General features: G+C 42.1%; 1 protein-coding gene across 1 annotated transcript in view; it reads right to left on the bottom strand.

Moving 5' to 3' along the window:
• Positions 1-25,032, bottom strand: part of BEND5 (BEN domain containing 5) — a 728,817-nt gene that overhangs the window by 133,620 nt on the left and 570,165 nt on the right. The window contains exon 8 of the mRNA XM_081009445.1: positions 12,561-12,675. Within this exon, the coding sequence (XP_080865571.1) occupies positions 12,561-12,675 (115 nt within the window). The remainder of the gene's footprint in view (positions 1-12,560; positions 12,676-25,032) is intronic.

Raw genomic sequence — 25,032 nt, forward strand, 5'->3', positions numbered from 1 at the left:
GAGTGTCTCTTCCCATTCCAATCTGCTTATGTCTTATGATCTTTTGCAGAGGTACAAAGGTAGTAGATACTGTACTCTGTGCTTCCACAAGGACAAAGGTCGTTGATACTGTCACACAGGAGAGGGCCTTTTCTGTGGTGGCAGCCCAACTGTGGCATGTCCTCCCTAAAAAGACATGTCTAGTGGCAACATTACAATCTCTCTGGAGCGAAGTTAAGCCTTTCCTGTTTGGGCATTTTGAGATGGAATTTTGCTTAGAACTGCTGTGACAGCTCAGTCGCTACAGAATGAGACTCTTAATCGCATGATCATCGGTTCGCGCCTCATGTTGGGCAAAAGATTCCTGCACTGAGGGGAGTTGGACTAGATGACCCTTGTGGTCCCTTCCAACTCTACAATTCTGTGAGCCTATGCTTTTGTTACTTAGCTTTAGTATTTTTAGTTTATTATTTATTGTTGTTTAGGTTTTTTAAAAAGATTGTATCTATACTGTGTGAATTGCTTTTGCACTTTTTGTCACTGCCCTAGAATCTTCTTCCAAAGGGCAGTTAAGAAATATTTAAAATATGTAAGTAAATACATTTTAATAATAATAATAATAATAATAATAATAATAATAATAATAATTTATTTGTACCCCGCCCATCTGGCTGGGTTTCCCCAGCCACTCTGGGCGGCTTCCATAGAAACAAAAAATACACTAAAATCACACATTAAAAACTTCCCTGAACAGGGCTGCCTTAAGATGTCTTCTGAATGTCAGGTAATTGTTGATCGCTTTGACATCTGAAGGGAGGGCGTTCCACAGGGCGTGCGCCACTACCGAGAAGGCCCTCTGCCTGGTTCCCTGTAGCTTTGCTTCTCGCAATGAGGGGAACTGCCAGAAGGCCCTCGGCGCTGGACCTCAGTGTACGGGCAGAACGATGGGGGTGGAGATGCTCCTTCAGGTATACTGGACCGAGGCCGTTTAGGGCTTTAAAGGTCAGCACCAACACTTTGAATTGTGCTCGGAAACGTACTGGGAGCCAATGTAGTTCTTTTAAGACCGGTGTTATATGGTCTTGGCGGCCGCTCCCAGTCACCAGTCTAGCTGCCGCGTTCTGAATTAGTTGTAGTTTCCGGGTCACCTTCAAAGATAGCCCCACGTAGAGCGCATTGCAGTAGTCCAAGCGGGAGATAACCAGAGCATGCACCACTCTGGCGAGGCAGTCCGCAGGCAGATAGGGTCTCAGCCGATGGAGCTGGTAAACAGCTGCCCTGGACACAGATTTGACCTGTGCCTCCATGGACAGCTGCGAGTCCAAAATGACTCCCAGGCTGCGCACCTGGTCCTTCAGGGGCACAGTTACCTCATTCAGGACCAGGGAATCCTCCACACCTGCCCGCCTCCTGTCCCCCAAGAACAGTACTTCTGTCTTGTCAATCTGTTAGCCACCATCCAACCTCCAACCGCCTCCAGGCACTCACATAGGACCTTCACCGCCTTCACTGGTTCTGATTTGAAAGAGACGTAGAGCTGGGTATCATCCGCATACTGATGAATACCCAGCCCAAACCCCCTGATGATCTCTCCCAACGGCTGCATATAGATGTTGAAAAGCATGGGGGAGAGGACAGAACCCTGAGGCACCCCACAAATGAGAGCCCAGGGGTCTGAACACTCATCCCCCACCACCACTTTCTGAACACGGCCCAGGAGAAAGGAGCGGAACCACTGTATAACAGTGCCCCCAGCCCCTCAAGACGGTCCAGAAGGATGTTATGGTCGCTGGTATCAAACGCCGCTGAGAGATCCAGCAGAACTAGGAAACACCTCTCACCTTTGTCCCTAGCCCGCCGGAGATCATCAACCAGTGCGACCAAGGCAGTTTCAGTCCCATGATGAGGCCTGAATCCCGACTGGAAGGGATCCAAATGGTCCGCTTCTTCCAGGCGTGCCTGGAGTTGTTCAGCAACCACTCGCTCAATCACCTTGCCCAAGAATGGAAGATTTGAGACTGGGCGATAGTTGGTCATCGTGGCCGCATCTAAAGATGGTTTTTTAAGAAGCGGTTTAATAACCGCCTCTTTCAGCGGGTCTGGGAAGGCTCCCTCAGGGAGGGAAGCATTCACCACCCCACGAAGCCCATCGCCCAGTCCTTCCCGGCTAGCTTTTATAAGCCAGGATGGGCAAGGATCAAGGAGACAAGTGATTGGTTTCACTCGTCCAAGCAGCCTGTCCACATCCTCGGGGGTAACAGATTGGAATTGATCCCATACAACTTGACTAGACAGGACTCTAGCACTCTCCCGCCCCGGCTCTGCTCCCACGGTGGAATCTACCTCTTCTCGAATCTGAGCGACTTTATCTGCAAAAAACTTTGCAAAATCATTGCAGGAGATCATGTGGCCCATACTGGGCCCTGATGGAGCAGGTGGTTCCACTAAATTGCGGACCACCTGAAAGAGTCTCCTGTTGCTGTTCTCCGCAGATGCAATAGAGGCGGCTATCGCCACTTGGTAGGCTCGACATTGAGCTCTAACCCATGACCGGTCAGCTTCAGAATGAGTTATCTGCCACCGGTGCTCTAGCCGTCTCAACGATTGTTTCATCGCCCTCAGCTCCGGGGAAAACCACGGGGCTGTCCGGGCTCCATGCAATCGGAGAGGGCGCTTCGGAGCCAAACAGTCAATAGCCCTTGTTAACTCCACATTCCAGCGGGCCACCAGGGAATGAACTGAAAGGCCATCAACATGGGATAAAACATCCCCTACCACTCTTTGGAAACCATTTGGATCCATTAAGTGGCGGGGGCGGACCATCTGAATCGGTCCCACCTCCCTGCAGAGGGGAAGGGTCAAGGAGAAGTCCAGTTGTACCAGGAAGTGATCTGACCATGGCACTTCTTTCGTTTTGCTTTTACTTAGTGTCAGATTACCAACATCCATAGAGGTAAACACCAGGTCCAAGGCATGTCCGTGGCTATGGGTTGGGCCAGACTTATTCAGGGACAGCCCCATGGAGGCCATGCTTTCCACGAAGTCCCGAGCGGCCCCTTGTAAGGTCGTGACGGCATGGATGTTAAAATCCCCTAGGACAACCAAGCTAGGTGTCTCCAGGAGAACATCCGCCACGACCTGAAGCAGCACGGGCAGGGAATCCTTGGTGCAGCGGGGAGGTCAGTACAGCAATAGGAATCCTGTACTGCCCCTATTGCCCAACTTCCAGAACATGCACTCAGAGAACTGGGTTTTCCCAATAGGACGCCTGGTGCAGACTAATGACTTCCTAAAAATCACTGCAACCCCCCCCCCCACAAGGCCTGGGTTGCTGTGCGTAAGAGAAACCTGGTGGACAAGCAGAGGCAAGGACAGGCCCATGTGCTTCATCCAACCAAGTCTCTGTTACACATGCCAGGTCAAATCCTCCATCCACGATCAAGTCATGGATCACAGTGGTTTTATGGATCATTGACCTGGCATTGCACAGCAGCACCTTCAGGTCATGTGGGTATCCCTTGCTGATTCCAGTATCCATCCGGTCAGGACCAGACCTGGAGGCAGGGATAGTCCTCAAGCAACGACTAAACCTGCCTCCTCGGTAATGACATGGTCTGGTCTTAGCGTAACTCCTCCTCCTACCCGTGATCACTGATAGACAGAATACTGTGCAATTATTAGTTTATAGACATAACCACAAGGGTATGATGTAGAGAGATTAGGATGAGAAACAGGGAGCAATCCAAATTTCATGACTGAGTGGAATCCCGTTATTGCGCTTCCCACATCTGAACACAATGCTCTGCCCATAGAGATGCCCCCACAGCTTTGCCTTTCACTGAGATAATTGTACTGTTGATTTTGTCATTCAGACTCTGCAAGAGGAAAATGAATGCATGCAGTGGTAAGTTTTGAAGAAACTGAAGAGAAATTTCACAGTATCCAGATATCTTTAGGATAACTGCTTATTTTATGATGACTAATAGGCAATTACTATGGTAATTCTGCAATACAACATGTGTGAGGTATCGGAATGAGAAATTATAGGTAACTATTCCAGACCCATTTCTATGGTAACAAAAAGGAATTGTCATTAAATAGCAGTTATGCTGTGGCTGTACCTGGTAATTATAGATTTCTTTACGCCTAGAAACATAAATAAACCAATACATTTATTCGTAGGTTTATGATTGTTTACTTATATACACTTTTAGGTGCTATATAAATAATAATGATACTATATAGCACTTGCAATGACAAATGCCTAATTAGGAAAAATAAGCCCCATGAAGAGCTTTGTTTTGTCATCCTGAGATGGATATTCCCCGTTACAACTTGAAGTAATTTATAAATTACACATACATGAAATGAAACTAAAACTAAGACTTGGGCTTAACAGAGAAAGAGGCAGTGTGTTTATTACAAAACTATCAAATCTGCCCTTACCACATGATAGTGAGTGTTGATCACATGAGAATGAATGTGTCTGGGATTGAATTAGGAACACAAAGGAGCACATGCACCAGCCCACCCTCAGTGATGCAGGGGCTCCCAAATCCCCACATTCAGCAGGAAAGTCTGAAGGGGTTTCTTAATACATTTGGATTAATGAGTTTAGAAGGTGGAGTGGCGCCTCATGAGATTCTGCTATCTGAAGTGACTGCTTCAGCCCGCTTCATGGGTGGGCTGGCCCTGACTGGGAGCTCACATTAAGACAGAGCTCTCAGTTTTAGGAAGATCCTAAGAATGTTCAGCCAGATATGCTCACAAGCATACCCATAGAGGCTAGTGGTGCAGGATGCCAGGGCGCCAAGTTCTGGAGGGCGCCAGGGAAGAGGCGGAGGCTGGCCGCGGCGCCTCCTGGCATCAGCTCGCTGCCCTTGCCCGCCTCAGCCATGCCACACCGAAGCAGCGTCACGCCTGGCGCCTCCATCTTCCATGGCCACCACAGCATGAAGCATCCAGCTGAGCCGGGAGGCACCGTGTCCAGCCTCTGCCTCTTCCCTGCCAGAGGAGCCACCCTCCAGCCACTGCCCACCTCCTCCAGCCCCGCCGGCAGCGCCGTCCTCCCTAAAAAAAGGTGGACAACTCTGGGAAACGGGGTGGATGGGCGCTGGAGGGAGCTTTGCACCATGGCGCTAGATATGCTTAAGATGGCCCTGCTCACAAGTCCCCTCCAGACTGCCACACTAAACATGAAAATGTCAGGAGGTCAGGGATGAATAGGGTCACCATATTTCAACACCTTGAAAGTTGTTGTTGAGCTTTTTTAAGGAAACCCCCTGGACATCTATTCTGCCTTTGGAATTCCGGTAACGTCCAGGCAAATCTGGACGTATGGCAGCCCTAGGGATGAGCCTAGTAAGTATGGGAACATGGCTGGGGTCATTGCTGGTACTAACCATAAATTTGTTATAGTAAGTGCCACACCAGTGCTTTCCTTCTAGGACGAAAAAAGGTGCCGGTACTGTGTACCCTTGAGTACCCCCTGAAAAAAAAGCACTGCTGGGGGTGTGTTTGGCAAAATGCCTGCCCCTTGCCCCCTACACACGTTTGCCTTTATGTTTTCCGTCTGAATCCCTGAAGAGGACTGGGGTGTCATACAGAACCTTTAATGTGCTACTTAGGTTGCACCCACATACCTGGAAGCAAGCCACATTGAATTCACACGAACTTACTTTTGAGTAGAAATGTGTAGGATTATACTGTAAATGTGGAAACAAGTTTCCATGTGAGATTGAATTCTTCTTCAAACCAAAGGAAGATGGCGGTGGGAAACCACTGTTGCAATGCTAACATGTTATGTTCATCTGGTGGTGCATTGAAACAACACTCCCGAATGCTTTGGTAATAGTAGGTGTAACACTGGGTATGGACCAGGGGACAGGGGCTCTTGCCTTGAGGCAGTGTTCAGCCCTCAAATGTTTGGTCTCAATCCTGAAACCTGTTTTCAGCATCAGGGCCAGTCATTTAGTAGGTGAAACAATAAAGAACAGGGAGCTTGGTTTGGAGCTAACAATGGTTTGTGGCAAGGCCCATGTAGATACAATGCTAACTTTAGAGGAAAGGTAGAGGGGAATTTGGGGGGGGAATAATGAAATATACAAGTCATTACCATGTTCCCATTCACCCAATCACGATCTTTGTGTGTTTTGTTTTATTTATTTTAAAAAATCTATCTCATCCTAAATTCCAAGGCAGGTTATACAGATATGAATGCCATAATTTTTACAGTAATATCCTAGAGGGTCAGATAAATCAACCAACAATCAGACCCGATTAAAAAAATGCTGTGGATGGTTAGGGGAAATAGGACAATAGAATAGGCATTCCTCACATTTTCCCATGTTATTCCATTTGAAAGTAGAAATAATACTGAATCCTCTTTCAGGTATCACAGGCACTATATTTTGCAAATAACAAAAATAAAAATGTATCCAGCTCCATTCAACAGAGGTGAAAACAGAGAAAGAGTGGCGCTTTGTGGCATTCCTCTTCTAAAGTAGGTGGGTGTAACTGAATTTGTTAACGCTGGCTCCCCATCGTTTCCCCCCACTAATTGGGCACATTGCGAACTTCCTAAGAATAAGTCTAGCAAATGACTGCCTGGAGCATCCCCCTAGCAGGGCATTCTCTCATCAGCATTCACTATCTTCACCAGAGTGCAAAGGAGGGGAAAAGCACATTCTCCCAGGAGCATGTGAAGAGGAGATAAAAGGGGGAATAGTGACTCAGAAAGAAAGGAAAGGCTCTCAACTCCACAGAAGGTTTTCTTTTTGCCATCTTTCTTGCAGATACCTCACCTAAGGATTGTGCTACTTCCACATATAAACAACAAGATTGTGATTCCTTATTATCTCTTCCTAGCAGGTCTTAGTATAATTTCAGTTCGATGCCAGTTGGGAAGGAGAAAGTTTGGGATTTTTGGTTTTTGCACTGAGTGATGATTTCAGGTTGGACAGCATCCACTAGGGACACTATTATTCTCCCTTTGTGAGATGGCCTTCAGAGGAACAAATCTCTAAGTAACCATTGCATGCTAGTGTGTGCTTTTGGGTTTGAAAGATTTATTTACCAGCTTATCTCCCATGCATGGCTGGAATGGTTTTTGTTTTGTTTTCCTACCTTGGGAAAAGCTAGTTTTTTTCCTACCTGGCAAAAATGTACTAGTCTGAGGTTAATAACATTAATTGGTAGGATCTAAAATTGCACAAGTAGAAGACCGCTCCAGTAACAAATATTTTCTGTTGCTTTTGCTTCACTAAAGACCCTTGCACTCTCAGAAAAGCCTATTTGGTGGGTGGTGTCATCATGGGGGACAGTTCTACAAAAAAGCACTTCCTGCTTGCACAACTTTGGATCCAACCCAATTTGTTCTGTTTCAAAATTTAGAGAGGAGTAGCCATGTTAGCCTCTTGAGGCTTAGAATCTTAGCAGCTTAGTAACAAAATTACCGTAACAAATTTATTAAGGCATATACTTTCAGGAACTTGCATTTTATGAAGCAGACTGTGGTTTGCAAACTACATAACAAATTTGTAAGGCTTTAAGCTGCCACCAGACTTCCTTTGTTTTAAAATTGTGGCAGGTGCAGCTTTATATACTGTTTTAAACTGTGATTGCATTAAATTCAGAATTAAACATTTTAGGGTTATGCAACACAAAATTCAATAAATGCAGGGGAAAGAATCGCCATGCCAAAATGCTGTTGGTGTAAGTCATCCTGTCCTATTATTAAAAGCCTCCCTTTGGGCTTTGCATGGCCTCATTATTAGTAGGATACTAGGAATACTAATGGGCAATTATATTGCTCTTTTTCTAAAGCCAGTTCAGAATGCATTTTGAGGAACATTGATCTGCCGATGGGTGTTCCTCAATATACATTGGGTGGGAGAGGGATGACATGAGTTGGGGTGAAAAACAAGAGTGGCTCCATAGGAAAAAATCTAGTTTGGGGGTGTGAAGGAGTAGTAAGGCCAATTCTTCGGGGGGGGGGAAGAAGATATATATACATTAAATATGAATATATGATGACTGAAAGCTAAGGGATATGAATGGGGGAAATGATACCCCTCCACGATCCCTTCCTGTCTGTTGGAGTCAATCCTGTCCAAAGGAGTTGAACATCAAGCAGAGCTGAGAAGCAAAACATTTTGGATTCTAGAGGGACTGAACTGATGTGCTGAGATAAGAATAATATGCACTTGTTTCCATCCTCATAATGCATACCTACACATTTGCGAATGACTAGATCACTGAGAAAATCCCATCCATCTCACATCTTCCAGTGAGGTGAGGGTGATCAGGAATGGAAAAACAGTGGGGAGGGTTCACTTAACCATGTTGCTCATCACCAGAGATGCCAACTTGAATAAAATATTGGGGGGGGGGGAGGAAGCAGGTAAGCATTGCCTCGCATAATCTCACATGATGTGGCACAAGCACACCATTTGAATGGCAATGTCCATCAACTTTGGGGGGGAGCTCAAATATTTTATTGGGGAGCCGAAGGGAACTTGGCCCCTAGGAGTTGGCTCCTATGCTCACCACCACTTCCCTGCTTCAAATTGCCCCTCCCCCCAACTCAGAGGCTTTTTCCTCACTGCTGGATTTCAGATAGGAGCTAAGAAATAGCATTCCCAGTTCTAAAATTCTAAATGGCCTCGGTCCAATATACCTGAAGGAGCGTCTCACCCCCATCGTTCTGCCTGGACACTGAGGTCCAGCGCCGAGGGCCTTCTGGCGGTTCCCTCACTGCGAGAAGCCAAGTTACAGGGAACAAGGTAGAGGGCCTTCTCAGTAGTGGCACCCGCCCTGTGGAACGCCCTCCCACCAGATGTCAAAGAGAAAAACAACTACCAGACCTTTAGAAGACATCTGAAGGCAGACCTGTTTAGGGAAACTTTTAATGTTTAATAGGTTATTGTATTTTAATATTCTGTTGGAAGCCGCCCAGAGTGGCTGGGGAAACCCAGCCAGATGGGCGGGGTATAAATAATAAATTATTATTATTATTATTACTATTATTATTATTATTATTATTATTATTATTATTATTACAGTGGTACCTCGGGTTACATACGCTTCAGGTTACATACGCTTCAGGTCACAGACTCCGCTAACCCAGAAATAGTGCTTCAGGTTAAGAACGTTGCTTCAGGATAAGAACAGAAATCATGTTCCGGCGGAGCGACAGCAGCAGGAGGCCCCATTAGCTAAAGTGATGCTTCAGGTTAAGAACAGTTTCAGGTTAAGAACGGACCTCCGGAACGAATTAAGTACTTAACCCGAGGTAAGTACTTAACCCGAGGTACCACTGTAGTATTATTATTATTATTATTATAAAATGCTTATCGGGTTATTGTTACAGACATTTGTATGTAATGTTCTGTTTGGGCTTCAGAACATCCTATGGGAAGCGCTGAAGTGAAATAGGAAGGCGCTTATAAAAGTTAGACAGCTCTCTATCACCACTGACCCTTAACACCATGCTAGTATAGAGAGAGCGCAGCAGAAAGACCTTTCCCTACCAGCACAGACACTGCAAAGATTTCAGGTTTGAGATGTGACAGGTCTGCATGTTATAATTAGCATGTATACTTTCCTTGCCCAACGTGTGTCACTGTCACAGCAAATAAGTGAAAGCAATAATGAAAGGGTGTGGAATAGAGAACAGCAGCTGCTACCTGCTAGCTCCCGATTCAGAGACCTCAAAGCTTTCAGAGGGAGTGTAGGCATCTTTTGCCGCTGCCTTGTCACCGCATTTCAAGGGTGCTTCAGCAGAGATCTGCCACTATTAAAAAACATATTCCCTTCCATGCCATCTTGGGGTCTCTCATCTCGGCAAGGTGAGAATGACAAATTGGAACTAATCTAAGCTGAAGATGGCACAATTACAGCCGTCTCGCCTGCAGGAACAGATTTCACTCGTTCAGTTACACAGTGACAAGTTTAGAGCAAGCTTGGGATAAAGGAAAGTTCAGCACAGGCCTCAGGAGGTGCAGCTTTTAAATCAAGAGTACTATGTTGCCTTTCCTTGGCCTGTCTATTGTTGCCGTAGGTATCGGAATATATCCAGAAGGTGTTAATGGTAAACTGCTGGGAAAGACGGAAAGACATACCCAAAATCCCAAAAAAAGGATCTTGCTCAGAAGTTGCCAAGCATTAAAGATTATGGCATCATATTTATCTGAATGTTTCGCAGGGAGAATGCACGAAGATTTCATTTGGTCCATATTGTTAAGCAAACAGACCTGATTCTCACTTTCAGGATGAGCATGTATATCAGAATGCATTTATCCTTTGGTTTCACACTCTGCAGAATCTTGTGAAATATTTATTGGCTCAAAAAATCACCCCCTGAAGCATATTTTAGGTTGAAATGTATAGAGAAGATAAAATGAGTATAAAAATGTATGCTTTAGGAAAATTTGTAGGAAACAGTGTATTTTGTGAAGAGAAATGTTTAAAAGATTTTTGTGCTTTTCAGAAAAGTTGAACATGGATTCAGAAACAGGACAGAACTATGTTGACTGGGTAACAAAACCACAAGCTTTCTGCTGCATCCTCTTGAACAACAAAGTGTCTGGGCATCAACCAGTTCTAGGTACTACTAGTATTGTCTAAGCTCCTGTGGATTGCACTTTGTACAGTTTGATCAAATTATACAGATAAGTAATAGATGTTTAAGAAGTGGGATAATTAGTTTGCATTGAAAAATGGGACCTGCTAATAAAGGGTGGGTTATAAATATAACAGCAGCAGCAACAACAAATCAGCATGATATGAAGTGCTCAAACAAATATATTCAGGGTCAAGAGCAAAGGATGCATAGAGCCAGCATACTGCTTTTATCTAAGACCTGGCAAAAATGGCTATTAACTAATGAGGCCGATACAGCCTTATCTTCAACAGCATAGTGGCAACATAGGGAAATTATTCTGGTTTGCTGCCCAACAATAAATGACATTGATTAATGCTGACCATGCCAGACTAACATTTAAAGGATATTTTATACATCCCATAACTGCTAGAAAGAAGGTACTAAGTACCTTGTCACAGGCAGCTAGTGGTGTGGAGTGTAATTCAGTTTAGGCAGGGTACTTCTCTCAGCAAAATTAACTTAAATCCAGAAACACTGACTTAATTAATTGGTGGATCACACTGAAACTACATTTTACTGGAGTACCAGAACTCAGATTTCAAATGGGACTGATAAAAGGTCATTCAGTAAACTTCAGCAAATGAAACTCTTGCTGTGAATTATTCAATAGCCATCAAGTATTCACATTATCAAGATTTTAATATCCTTCTTCCAATAATAGGCAGCATTCTGCTTACTATATTCATTTTTTAAGTTATTAGTTACATTAGGCATTTTTGTAAATGGTGTGGTGAAATGCAAGCAAATCTAATGCTTTTCCATCCACCTCATTAGCAGTCCTTTTACTTCAGAATAGCTAAATTTCCTGCATCTGATGAAAAGGCTAAAATTATAATGTGCTATCAGTTCAGCAATTAAGGAACGAAATATAATTTTCTTTTTGTAATAATACCTAGCTTCTCAGGGGACACTGAAAATGATGGGCCAGATGTGTCTAAGAAATATTGGGCACCTCAGTTGTAGTCACCATAAATTATCATAACCCTGCTCACAAAAAAATTAAAATAATAATAAAAAACCAATGAAGGGTGGAGGAATGCATGCAGGTAACAAAAGTTACTTCGCTGTAGTTATTACAGTTATTGCTACAACATAATCTTACCCCTACCTCAAATTTCTACTACAGAGGCAAAACAATTCTCGAATCATGGGGCCTTCTCAGCAGCATCCAAGCATTTACAACAGAACTTGTGTGCTTCACAGATAGAAAATCTGACGTATAGCACCAATTTCTGAGCATTAATCTCTCCTTCCCCACAGAAGGCCTCATGATACTTCAGAATGGAAGCCTGAATGATGCTTCACATGAATGCTTCCATATTGAAAGCTTCTCCCTGAATTGTTTGATTTCAAAATGCAGGGAGGCTTACAACATTATTCTTCCACCCTGGCTTCTTAAGTGGTATGGTCCCAGGACATACCATGTGCTTTGGTTGAACACCTGATTTGGCCTGAGAGTTACTGAGAAGGGTAAGAGGAATTTCAGGTATGAAAAATGGAGCAAACGTAACACAGGATAACATTACTACTTTCCTCAGAGCATCCAGAGCTATAAAAGTAAAGTATTAATTGGGAGGAATGCACTCAGTTATTGTTGAGTAACTCTAAAAGAGGAAGGAAAACTCCAGTTAAATTGTGTAAAGGTTGGCTGGTTGGGATATTTTTTATTTAGTTTTTGGCAAAATGAAACACAGCTGAACAAAGTATAGTGAAATTTGACTCCTGCATTCAAGAAAGTATGCAGTATTAAAAACAACATTTCATCCTCAATCTATTATTCTGAATAAAGTTGAACTGATGGTACCTTGTGCCACCATTTTAACCTCTCGCCCCTATTTTCTGGCACCATACAATATTTGCTTTAATTACAATGCACATTATAAGCAAACTTCCACAGTCTTGGAATGAAAACTCATACCTGTAATTGCCAAGATAAACTCCATCTGGATTAAGCATGGGCGCAATCTTGAAGACCAAATGATCACGCAACACTTTGGCAATTGGATGTGGACTCACAAGAAAATCAATGATACCTGGGAGAAACAGGGGAAAGAATATTAATTTGCCATTATTATAAATCAGAAATTCAAAATATGTTATACAATATATATTTAATTCTGGCATTTGGCTGACTAGATTTCACAAAGGCTTTCCATTACACACACACTAATTTAATAAGAACATAGATTCCGCATATCATAATGTTAATATGAAGTAATGAAAGAAATGAGTAGACTTTGGTTTGATTGTACATGTGTAGAAATGGTGATTAGTACTGCTTCTGTTCCCATCCCCTTCCTATGTACAGTTTATACACCATCCTTCTCATTCAACCCAAAGTTAAATTTCTCAAGGCAGGTTTTCCTATCTAAACTAGAAAAACAAAAACACATTCCAAATTACATAATAAATACTTACATGAAAATTGTTGCATAAAATTCTAATAAAACTAAAATTCTAAAATTAAAACAGAATACCCAGGATGCTGCTCTGAATGGACAACAGATTATTTATTTATTTATTTATGTATGTATGTATGTATGTATATCCCGCCCATCACACAGTGAGGATTGGACATGTAACATCTAATTCCTTAAAAATTAGCACTGGCACACCACAGGGATGTGTGCTAATTCCCTACCTCTATTCATTGTATACATACGATTGTGTATCATCTAACCCATCTACTGCAATTATTAAGTTTGCAGATAACACCACCATAATGGGTTTAATAATAGGTGGAGATGAATCAGCGTATAGAGGGGAGGTCCAAAAAATATCTACATGGTGCCTAGGGAACAACTTGCACCTTAATATCAGCAAGACAAAGGAGATGGTGTTGGACTTTCGGAGGAAGAGAGGAGAACTAGCCCCGCTGTACATCGGGGAGAGCTGTGTGGAGAGAATCTCTTCCTTTAAATTCCTAGGAGTTTATCTCAGTGAAAACCTTACTTGGAAACTACCGTATTTTTCGGCCTATAGGGCGCACCGGCCCATAGGGCGCACCTAGTTTTGGGGGGGGGGGAGATAAAGGGGGGGAAATTATTTTCCCCCCCAGGCGCGGGGCTGGGGCGGGGGAAGCCCGAGCTTCCCCCGACCCCAACCCCCAGAACAGGCAGCTCTCCACAAGCTGCTTGCGAAGCCCGAAGCCTGGGGGGCGCTGAGCTCAGCGCGCCCCCAGGCTTCGGGGTGCAGGCAGCTCTCCACAAGCTGTGGGAGAGCTGCGCGAAGTCGCACAGCTCTTCCGCGGCTTGCGGATAGCTTCCTGAAGCCTGGAGAGCGAGAGGGGTCGGTGCGCACCGACCCCTCTCGCTCTCCAGGCTTCAGCGAAAGCCTGCATTCGCCCCATAGGACGCACACACATTTCCCCTTCATTTTTGGAGGGGAAAAAGTGCGTCCTATAGGGCGAAAAATACGGTAAATACAACCCAGATGGTTAAGAAAGCCCAACAGAGACTCCATCTCCTCAGAGTATTGCGGAAGAACGATGTCAATCAACATCTGATGATCTCCTTCTACCGGTCAACAATAGAAAGTGTCCTTTCATACTGCATCACGGTGTGGTATGCTGGTTTGACATCATCTGATAGGAAGTGCCTACAGAGGTTGGTGAATACAGCACAAGATATTATGCGCTGTCCCGTGAATCCGCTGGATGAAATAGTGGGAAAATGTTGCCTCAGGAGAGTGAGGAAAAGACTCAGGGATGATTCACACCCTGGCTGGCACTTTCTTGATCTCCTGCCCTCAGGCAGAAGATATAGAAGCATGATTAGTCGTACCAACAGGGTAAAGAACAGCTTCTATCTGTGGGCTGTTAGGCTGCTGAATGAAAAGATAACAACAGAGCAACTGACTTTCGGGTTTGGTGAGTGTGTGTCAGTAAACGAGGGGAATTAAGACTAAGAGAGCTGAGTGGGGGGTGCTCATGTAATCTCACTGTATACAAGTTGTACAAGTGACAATAAAGTATTTCAATTTCAATATGGTCACACCACATCTTATAAGATATCAAAATCATTCCAATGAAAAGATATAAAAATACATTAAAAATAAAATGCAATTAAACATTTCAGCAGTACAAAAATCAGTATGCACATATCTGACAACAATATAGATTTCTTTTCTTTTTTAAAATAATATTTATTATTTTTCCAAAAACTTAAACACTAAAAAGACAATACAATACATTAAACTAACAAAACAAAACAAAAACAATAAAATAAATCAAACAATTTCATTATCCCATCTTTCATTCACTTATTTCCACGACCTCCTCACACCTCCCTTTTTGTATTCCACTTCTGTTAATTATTTCAGCAATTCCTTTCCATCTTCCTCTGTTTTCTATCCTATAATTATCTTAACTCATTCCAACCTTATTTTTTCCTTTAATGCTCTATTAATCTATCTGTACTTAATTCCTTATAACATTTCTACTAAAGCCATATAACTTCATTCCAACATTTTTCTAACATTCATTAATTTTACAGTATTTCTGTAAATAGTCTTTAAATTTTTTCCAGTCTTCTTCCACCGACTCTTCTCCCTGGTCTCGGATTCTGCCAGTCATTTCCGCCATCAACTTCATCTGCTGATTTCTTCCACATGCTGTATGCATGAGTCAACAAGGGTGCTTTATGGTCACTGCCTCTCTTAAAGCTTTGTACTACTTACTGAAGTTGGTACAGAAGAGATATGTTTCTTGAACGAATAAATTTAAGTTACTTAGGAGTTACTTAGGCATTACTTAGCTCAAAAATACTCTTTTGCAGCCTATACAATCCAGCAAGCCCAGTAATGAAGGCAATTGAAGTCTTGTCAAAGACTAGATACTGTCGATACTCAAAATATTCATCTTAACCTAGTTTGACATAGCTAACTTGATATTGCAGACATAGGGCTAGGTCATGGCCAGAAGTTTCCCGCTGAAGAGACTGATTCAGCCCACCCACTGTCTGCATCTGCCCACATGGGGCCGCCTGCTTTTGCCACTGTTGGTCCTTAAGCACTCCAGAGAGCTATGGGTGGAGTCATGTGGGCTATGAAATTTTCATTGCCTTTTCTACTCCATTCTACAAAACAGAGAACTTGCTCAGGGTCTGAGGGAGTCTGCTATCTAGCATTTATATTATGCTTTTTTGATGTGTGATGTTTTATTATGCTTTTATATATGTTGGAAGCAACCCATAGTTGCTGGAGCAACCCAGTCTGATGGATGGGGTACAAATAAAATCATCATCATTTGATATCAAGGGAAGTTAGTCACACTATCCTTTTTGTTTAGTTCCTCTGAAAGCACAAATTAAACTTCTAGAAAAACTTACAGAACCTATGTTTTGTCTCCACAGTCGAAGGCACTATTTATTATTATTTTTTTGAATACCAGTTGCTCAGGTCCAAGGTGGTCATTGTGACAGCAAGATGCTGGACTAAATGGGCCATTGGCCTGAGCCAGCAGGCTCTACTTACGCTCTCATTTCTTGGAGAACAATCTAGCAGCTAAAGCTAACTGCAAGAGAATGTCACCATAGGGAAGGAAAGAAAGAAATGAATAAGAAAAGCAGAAAGCTGATAAACACAGGAGGTCTCCTAGAAGGTAGGAGAGCTGTGCAAACACAAGCCATACCTCCCACCGCTGAATTCTTCAGCTCTCAAGAAGGTTTTCCTGCTTTCCTACCAACTAAACAGAAGGGAACTTCTCTACAAATAGGATTTGAGATTATATTAGTTCCTTTGTGTTTGCTAGGGGACTCTAGGTTATCATGTCTTGAGATTCACGGCTGGGAGGATCTACTGATCCATTGGGCATATAGCTGTAGTTGGCAAGATGACTCATGAGCTCAGGGTGGTGCGGTGGGATGGCCTAGACAGGACCTCTTGTGAATGCCCCAGTCTAGGGCATCTGCAAGGCAGCAAGTTGTGCTTCACTATAGTAAATTCTTCAACAGGTATTCCAGTTTTATACTGCAAGGCCACTTTGTATGGGGCCCTGAATATAGTTACACTAGAATACCTATGAATTACATTCACGCAATTAGTATCACATCTAGTTTGGTCCTAAATGAGAATGTGGAATTTCAACATAACTCATTAAAGGCACAGAAGTTTTCTTATCAAGAGCAAATGCAGTCTTGTGTCTCTAATACTGACCTTGAACCAGGGAAACTAAATTTTCTTTCTGCCATGTATCTCACAAAGTGATTAGATTTGTGTCTATCACAATCTCTCATCCTAACTTACCATAGAGGTTTTATGCAATGATAAAATCAGATAACCCCATGTAAGCTGCCCTGGGCTATTTAGAGGAAAAGTGGGGTGAAAATGTGGCAAATTACTCTCTATATTGCAAGGGCTACTCTGTGAAGCTGAACGCTTGTACTGAATTGTCACCTACCAACATGTCTGTCATTTAATTTCTGTAACAGGTTGGATTAAAGCAAACTGGAAATGAGAATCAAATCTGATCAGCATAACTTCTCTAATGTGATGTTACACTTTGGAATAATCTCTCCTGGGAAGTAAAGAAAGGCATATGAATAGTTTAAAATAGGAGAGGGAAAAGATCTATGGAATACAAAAGAAATATAACTTCTCATTGTACCTCCAAAATGGGTTGGCATAGACTAATTGGATGCCTTGGAAAGCCTTCTCTCTTTTTTGTTTTTTTATAATACAGTCAACATTTGGTGTTAAACTAATATGCACTGCATGAAAGAACATTAAAAATCCATTTGGCAGAACTGAGGCACATGGCGATGGGAAGGATTCGAAGCAATGCTCTCTCAAAACTGACCAATTTTGGCATAATGAGTGTTTGCTTTATACACAACAGATCTAAGCGGTTACGGTGGCAGAAATGGAGAAAACCATTTCAGTGCAAGTATTGTGGGGTAAACATGATGTTACAGATGCATCACTTTCCTCAACAATACAAGTATCCATAAAACATGCTGTTTCTGTGTTTCCAATTATTCTGTGTTAAAAACTGGAACCATATACATCTGCCTTATTTGAACTACATTTCCCAAATGCTTTTCCCATTATGTTTTCCTTTTTCGCTGAGAGGTTTTTAGACAAAAGAAATTGCTGAGAGGATGGGGAAATAGGCATATATATATATATATATATATATATATATAACCAGCTTCAAGAAAAACAAAAACAAACATTATGACAGCCTTCAATGAAGATTGTATCTTAAAATCTTTATAGCAAAAGTCAAAGGCAAATCTCAGTTCTAAAGACAAGAAAGAAATGGTCTATTGATCATCATGACAAAGATGCAAATGAAACCTTCCTTATATGTATGTTAATACCCCACAATCAAATTATAGTGAGGACTCAGTCAGTATTATCTCAAAGCTTTTCTTTCAGATGAAGATGATAGCCTTCAGATCAAGAAGGTTTAAAACTAAAATAATTTGCTTGTTGTGTTAATTAATCAATGCAAACTAAAACTTACATCTTCTATAATCAGCAAGAAACATATCTTGTATTTCGTTAAACCAAGGTGAAGAATCTGGCAGAAACCAGGTCCATTTAATATAATTTACTTGAAGACAGACACTGTGATAGAACAGATGCCCTAATTTATTTGTTGGTCCTTCTATTAGAATAACAGTTTGCTGGTAAACAGGAAGACTAATGATGCCAGTCACCCTTGTTAGTGGCTAATAATTGCTTAATTTGTCCACTAATTGACCTATGCTACTGTTGAGGCGTTGGACCGTGTTGCAGTGCTGGAAGAAAACAAGACCACTATAATGTTACCTCGGAGAATGACTTCTGGAAATGGAACTACTTGTTGCAATATATTTTCTCTTCACAGATGAGCAGATTAATTGGGTTGCCAATTAGTGCCCTATTTTAAAAATAATAATAATAAATGTATTCCCATATATTTGTTTGGATTTTGGAATTATTACACTGCTCCTGGTCAAATGGTGTGATCCAGTTTGAATCAGCAAACCAAACATGAAATATAAGTAAGTTAGTTTTGAAAGAAGGAGGGGGGGAAAGATGTCTTGATGGCTAAAAGATCAATTCCTCAAACTAGCATTCAGTTCTGGATGAATTTATACAGGTCCAGCCCTCCCATGCAGCTGGGTTGAGTGTCCTGCTTCAGGTGGTGCCATGGGGGTAGGAACTGTTGTTTGGGTAGAACAAACTGGTGGCCCCAGTATGGATTGAGAGCACTATTTGGGCTCTGCTTATGGGAACAAAATGTATTGGGCTTGTACTGCTCTGATACATATGCATAGCTCTGCTGGATACTTCCTTATTTATGTCAGTAAAAGAACTGTATCTATATGCAGAATGTGATATCCAACATCACTCAAATGGGCTTCCACTCAGGTGACTGGACCCCTTTCCTCTCCTCCCCCATGTGCCCCACATCTGCTCAGGAGCATTTCCCAACCCCCCAAAGAATATTTGGGGGGCACATGGGCAGCTGGAGGGGAAAGGAAAGGAAATGAGAGGGAGGTCATTCCACTCCTGGATGTCTATTCCACTTGAAGGGAGACATAACTGGCTATAACTCACATATTTTTATGAACATATATTTGCTTCCTCCATTGGACTGAATGGAAAATCACATGCAAAAATAAAATATAATAACACCACAGCTGTTCTTTTGGTAGTATCCAAATAAAACTTGGAGGAAACCAATGGAAATTCAAAAAGAAAACAGCTCTCCATTGCATTGCTAGACTCAAGCATAAATAACCATCATTCTTTCAGCTCAGACAGGATCAATTAGGATAATCTGAAATATATTACTGTCTGGTTGCATATGCAAAAGAATGCATGAGTTGCTTCTCAGGACATAAAGTTATTGCCGGTACTAAATTCAAGATTGCCCTCTTCTTATTGCATAAGAACTATAAGATACAGTAAGATACTGAAAAATGTTGTGGATAGCCAGCTAGTCTTCTAGGAGATTTACCTTTCGCCTAAGACCAGAATTAAATAGTGAGGATTTTCAAAGCAATGCTCAATACAGTCTTTTTTTATGGCACCTCCACATCACACTCATGCCTGTCCCAAATCCATGGACTCAGAAAAAGGTTTGGAAGCAAAAAGTGAGCATATTAGATATGCTTGAGCCACAACTACTGAAAACCATATTGTGTTATAGGCTGGCACAACATACAATAGTAATAATATAGGCACAGATTCAAATGCAGCTTCAAACTCCATTGTTACTGTAATGATAAATATACATAGAATAATTTCTTAGAGCTAACACAGAAGTGGTATTTCAGTCAAATTCACAGTAAGCTTTGCAAATTTTGTAAGCCAATAGTCTGATTTATTACAGAGGCAATGGGCAGTACCAAAATGAATACGCTTTATTTCTTTGCTGCCCTCCTTCTTCAAACACAGTCTACTAACTGTACACAAAAAAGTGGGGGGGGGGGAGAGACACACACAGACATAGTTTTACTCTCCTAATGCTTCAAACAGATTCAGGCTTCTCTACAACTTTGGTGTCAGACATGTGATATTGCCTGTTGATCTCTTGTATTTCCCTTTGTAGTGTTCCTTTAAGCTTCCTTGATCTATGACCAAAACTTTGTTGTAAAAATTATACAACTTGCCTGTTCAGATTGCTCACACTAAACGCATCCCATGATTTCACCATTCCTTCTGTATGCTCCTAACACACTGAATTCCTTCATATAATGCTGGCATGCCCACCCACCCACCCCACTCACACAAGAAAACAAAGATCGCCACAGCCAATCACAAACAAACAACCACACCCTAGGCCAACCCCAACCTCTCTCACCACCAAAGGAACACAAGTGAACAGCAGAGAACCTGCACAAGTAACGCTGACACCAAACCCTACATACATTCAGCAAAATAGAAACATCACCACACGACCCCACCCCCACCCATCTTCCTCCCCTCCACCCCTTTTCTTCCTAATGTCTCATCAAATGAAACTGATTTGTAAAAATGTTACATGGAAAAAATACGAGAGACATTACACATACTTTTGTAAAACAAGAAAATCTTTAATAAAAAAAAATATAATGCTGGCATGCCCTCTCTTTCAAGTGCCTCTTAAAATATTCCAGAAAACTTTTCATACACTGCACTTAAGCTATGTGCTGTGGAAAGGAGCATTTCTTCATATATATATGCTTCAGCTATTATATCTTCTTTCTCCTTTGGTCCTAACTGAGGTACTTTACCTGTGCTCAACTGTACACAGTACATTTCTCAGGATAGAGACCATGCTCTTAGTTCATATAGAACCTTTGGCTGATTAACATTCTAAATGTTTTTTAAAATGTGTTTGTGGGAGGGGAGTTTATTGGTTTGTTTTTGTTTCATTATGCATTTTGTCTTCTCATTTTGTATTTTTATGTTGTGCACTGTGGTCTTTGGATGAAGGGCGGCATACAAATTTAAGAAATATAAATAAATATTCCATGTGTGAACCACTACAATAACAACATCCTCTACTTTCACCTTAATTATTTGGAAAATCAAAACTAAATATTTGGGTAATGCCAGTATTAAACACATTTCTGTGCACAATGCATATTCACCACAGCGCTGTTCACTGGAATTACTCATTGAAGCCCCTGTCCTGAAGTTTTTCTGATATACATTCAAAATGAATGTTGATAAATGACCCATGTTGGCTCGTATAATAGATATCGACAAGATCAAGCATTGTGCTGTCATGGGAATTTTCTCTAGAAAGGATGATTGCCCCAAAGAATCCATAATGGAAGGTCAATGTGAATGCTAACACTACTTATTTTAGGCGTGTGGGGGGGTGTCTGCTACCGAGTTTTTAGTTTTTTAAAAATAGTTAAGTTGTGTGAGAGTCAAGCTGTAGAAAAATTTGTGAGGAAAGGTGAAGTTCAATGTTTATTTTTAAATATTTTACCAAGGGTTGTTTTATTTAGCACACACAACACTACTCTTTAATATTTCAGAGGACATGTGTTGTCTAGCCTGCCTTTCTATTAGTAGGTTTTTGCTGACATGCAAAAATAATATAAACATGCATCTGTTTTCAAATCGTAAGCTCCTTGGGTCAAGGCCTCCCATTCTTTAAGCAAAATTATCATCAGTATACAGTATGCACTGCTAAGGAGGAAATCTTTAAGACCTTTTGAGATAAGTCACTGACAGAACTGACTATGCACTAGAAAGAAGGAAGAAGATAGTAAATTCAGTCCACCCCATGAGGAAAGCAAAGTCTTGATTTATGTCATCATCATGTATTCTACTCTCTCAAACTCTCACAAAAATAGAATCTGCACGCCAGTCAAGCTAGCAGCTGTGTTCTGGTTTTGTGGTTCCTCTGCCGAAGCAGGTATGCAGTGAACAATATCATTAGACAAATTCAAGCCAACATTGTGGAATCACAGGAATGTGACCTCTAAGGTCATCAAGTTCATTTAAGGCTGTAACATTTAATCAATTAATCAGTTAGATTTAATTAAAAACTTTTGAACAGTTAAAATTAATCAAGGAGAAGGCTTTTCTTTTTTTAAAAAAAAGTTAATTACTTTTTAACAACAGCATTTACAAAACCAGTAGATGTCAGGTGCCATCTTAGAAGAGGTATCCCCCTCTTATTTGCCACACAGAAGGAAATCTATTTTCTAAGGTGGTGATTGCAGTAGCCCATGTGCACATCATCTGAACAAGGTAGGATAAAGCAGTCCCTTCAGAACTAATATTTTTACTCAAATGCACTGACTAATTGATTAAAACCCATATGATCAATTGGCTATAGATTTCTTTATTCAGGCGATAGCCCTAAGTCCATTATATAAACCGCATGATGCATTGTATTGTGATACATCCTTTGAGTTAAACTAATGTAAGTTGCCAGTGCTAGATCAAAGGCATCAATAAACTAGAGAACCTAGAAGAAGAAAAGAACAGAAAAGCAGAGTGAGAGGACCCTATTAATTGAAAAGCTCCAACTTCAATCATTATTAGAGTTTGAAAGATTAGCTTAATTACAGTTAAAAACATTCTTCCATCAAATCATCAAGGGGTTGCCTGGTGGTTATATCCAAGGAGTGCAGAGTGGTATGCATACTCCTATTCCCCCAGTTCATGTATTGAGGTAGATTTGGCTGAAAGGTGGTGACTGGGCAAAGGTCACCCAGTCAGCTTCATAGTTTAATGTGATATTTGAAGCTGAGTTTTCCCAATCCTAGTCCAACATTCTGATCCCCACACCACACTGATTTTCTAGGAAGCTACTTAGTCTACAGCTGGGCTGATACATGGATGACAGATCTGGTTTTAGGCTAATAGCCCATGATGGCTGGTTGATGATTTCTCGATGGAAGGTGATAATACAACTGGTATTCTCTCTCTCTCTCTCTCTCTCTCTCTCTCTCTCTCTCTCTCAGCATTTTTAAGGAGATAGCCACCAGAGCTTAAGAAGATGACACTCCTCTAGCTGCATAGAGGGGTGTATGAGGGGGGAGTGGAAATAATTTGGAGGAGACCGTAGTGCATATTGGTTTAAAGCTTAAACATATTTGCGGGGGGGCGGGGCGGTGTGTGCAGTGCATATCTCGGGATCTGATGTTGGGTAACTGCTCTGTTACTTTATAGGAGTACTTGGTATTTGCTTCCACTTATACTCTGCTTCTATATTTGCTGGGGGCGGGGTAGGGAAGCAATTATCACAAAATCACTGTAAGTGTCTAGTGCGCTCCCTGACAAAGAAAGTAAGGCCCATGTGTCATGTGTGACTGCATTTACGTAGGTCACCGCAAAATAGATAGATAGATGATAGAGATGATAGATAGATAGATAGATAGATAGATAGATGATAGATAGATGATAGATAGATAGATAGATAGATAGATAGATGATAGATAGATAGATAGATGATAGATAGATAGATAGATGATAGATAGATAGATAGATAGATAGATAGATAGATAGATGATTAGATAGATAGATAGATAGATGATAGATGATAGATGATAGATAGATGATAGACAGACAGACCTTCCCTCACTCTGAGCTGCTGCCCAAGTGAGGCAAGGTAGTCTCCGATTGACCAGTGATGCGGGGGGGGGGGGAGAGACCTTTTCCCCACCTCCGCTGCTCCACCGTGTATCCGCGCTCCCATCCTGGCACCATTTCCGCTGGGCACCTTCTCACCCTCTGTGGCCAGCTGTGTGCACTGTCTCCCCTCAGGCAGGCAGATAAAGGCTGGGCAGTGGCCCCAAGCGATTTCCAGGGAGAGTCTCTCTCTTTCTCCCTCTCTCCTCCCTGCGCACTCTCCCCATTAAGTCAGGGTGCTCCCCAACTTTACATGATTTCACTTGTGCGCATGGGAACATAACCTCCATGTGAGGGGGGGGGCCCTGTACATTGCTTTCAGGGGCAGTGTCTGTATTTCATCATATCAATTCATGGGAGGAAGGTATAGGGTAAGCTATATATCTGTTTCCTTGGAGGACCATTCATTCCACACAGCAGATGATCATGCGTTTTAATGCAGTATTTCTTTCACATGGTTGAGCTGTTTCAAGGGATACGGGTGGCGCTGTGGGTTAAACCACAGAGCCTAGGACTTGCTGACCAAAAGGTTGGCGGTTCGAATCCTTGCGACGGGGTGAGCTCCCGTTGCTCAGTCCCTGCTCCTGCCAACCTAGCAGTTTGAAAGCACGTCAAAGTGCAAGTAGATAAATAGGTAACGCTCCGGCGGGAAGGTAAACGGTGTTTCCGTGCGCTGCTCTGGTTCGCCAGAAGCGGCTTAGTCATGCTGGCCACATGACCTGGAAGCTGTACGCCGGCTTCCTTGGCCAATAAAGTGAGATGAGTGCTGCGACCCCAGAGTTGGCCACAACTGGACCTAATGGTCAAGGGTCCCTTTACCTTTTAGCTGTTTCAAAATTCTGCAGCTGCAGTTTGGAGCTTTTTGCTGCTCTTGTGCCTTTAACTGTTATTGACTGGCATTATTTTGGGGTATTCTAATGGAGTGCCATTGCACACATGTTCTTCTAGATACAGGCATCTGGTTAACCATTGTGAAAAACAGTATGCTGTACTGGTTGGGCCATTGGCCTGATCCAGCAGGCTCTCCTATTATCAGATTATTTCAATGAAGGCTTTTTGGCAGAAAACTAACCTAAAATATAAATAATAAATAAATACATCCTGAGCCTTAAGCCACCACACTGGATACTGAACTTGAGTTCCCTGAAGCTAATGACATGTATGTGCCTTGACTGCATCTTGCCTTTAAATGCACAATTCTCAGAAGCAGGAATCACATTCAACTCTTCAGTAGTGACAGGTGGTAGACAAACTTTCAGTACTGGAGAGAGAACTCTTTTAAGCCCACAGCAAATAAGTATCTTAAAGAGTTTTAATCT

This window comes from Podarcis pityusensis, assembly GCF_964106645.2.
Source record: "Podarcis pityusensis genome assembly, chromosome: 6".
Lineage (NCBI taxonomy): Eukaryota > Metazoa > Chordata > Lepidosauria > Squamata > Lacertidae > Podarcis > Podarcis pityusensis.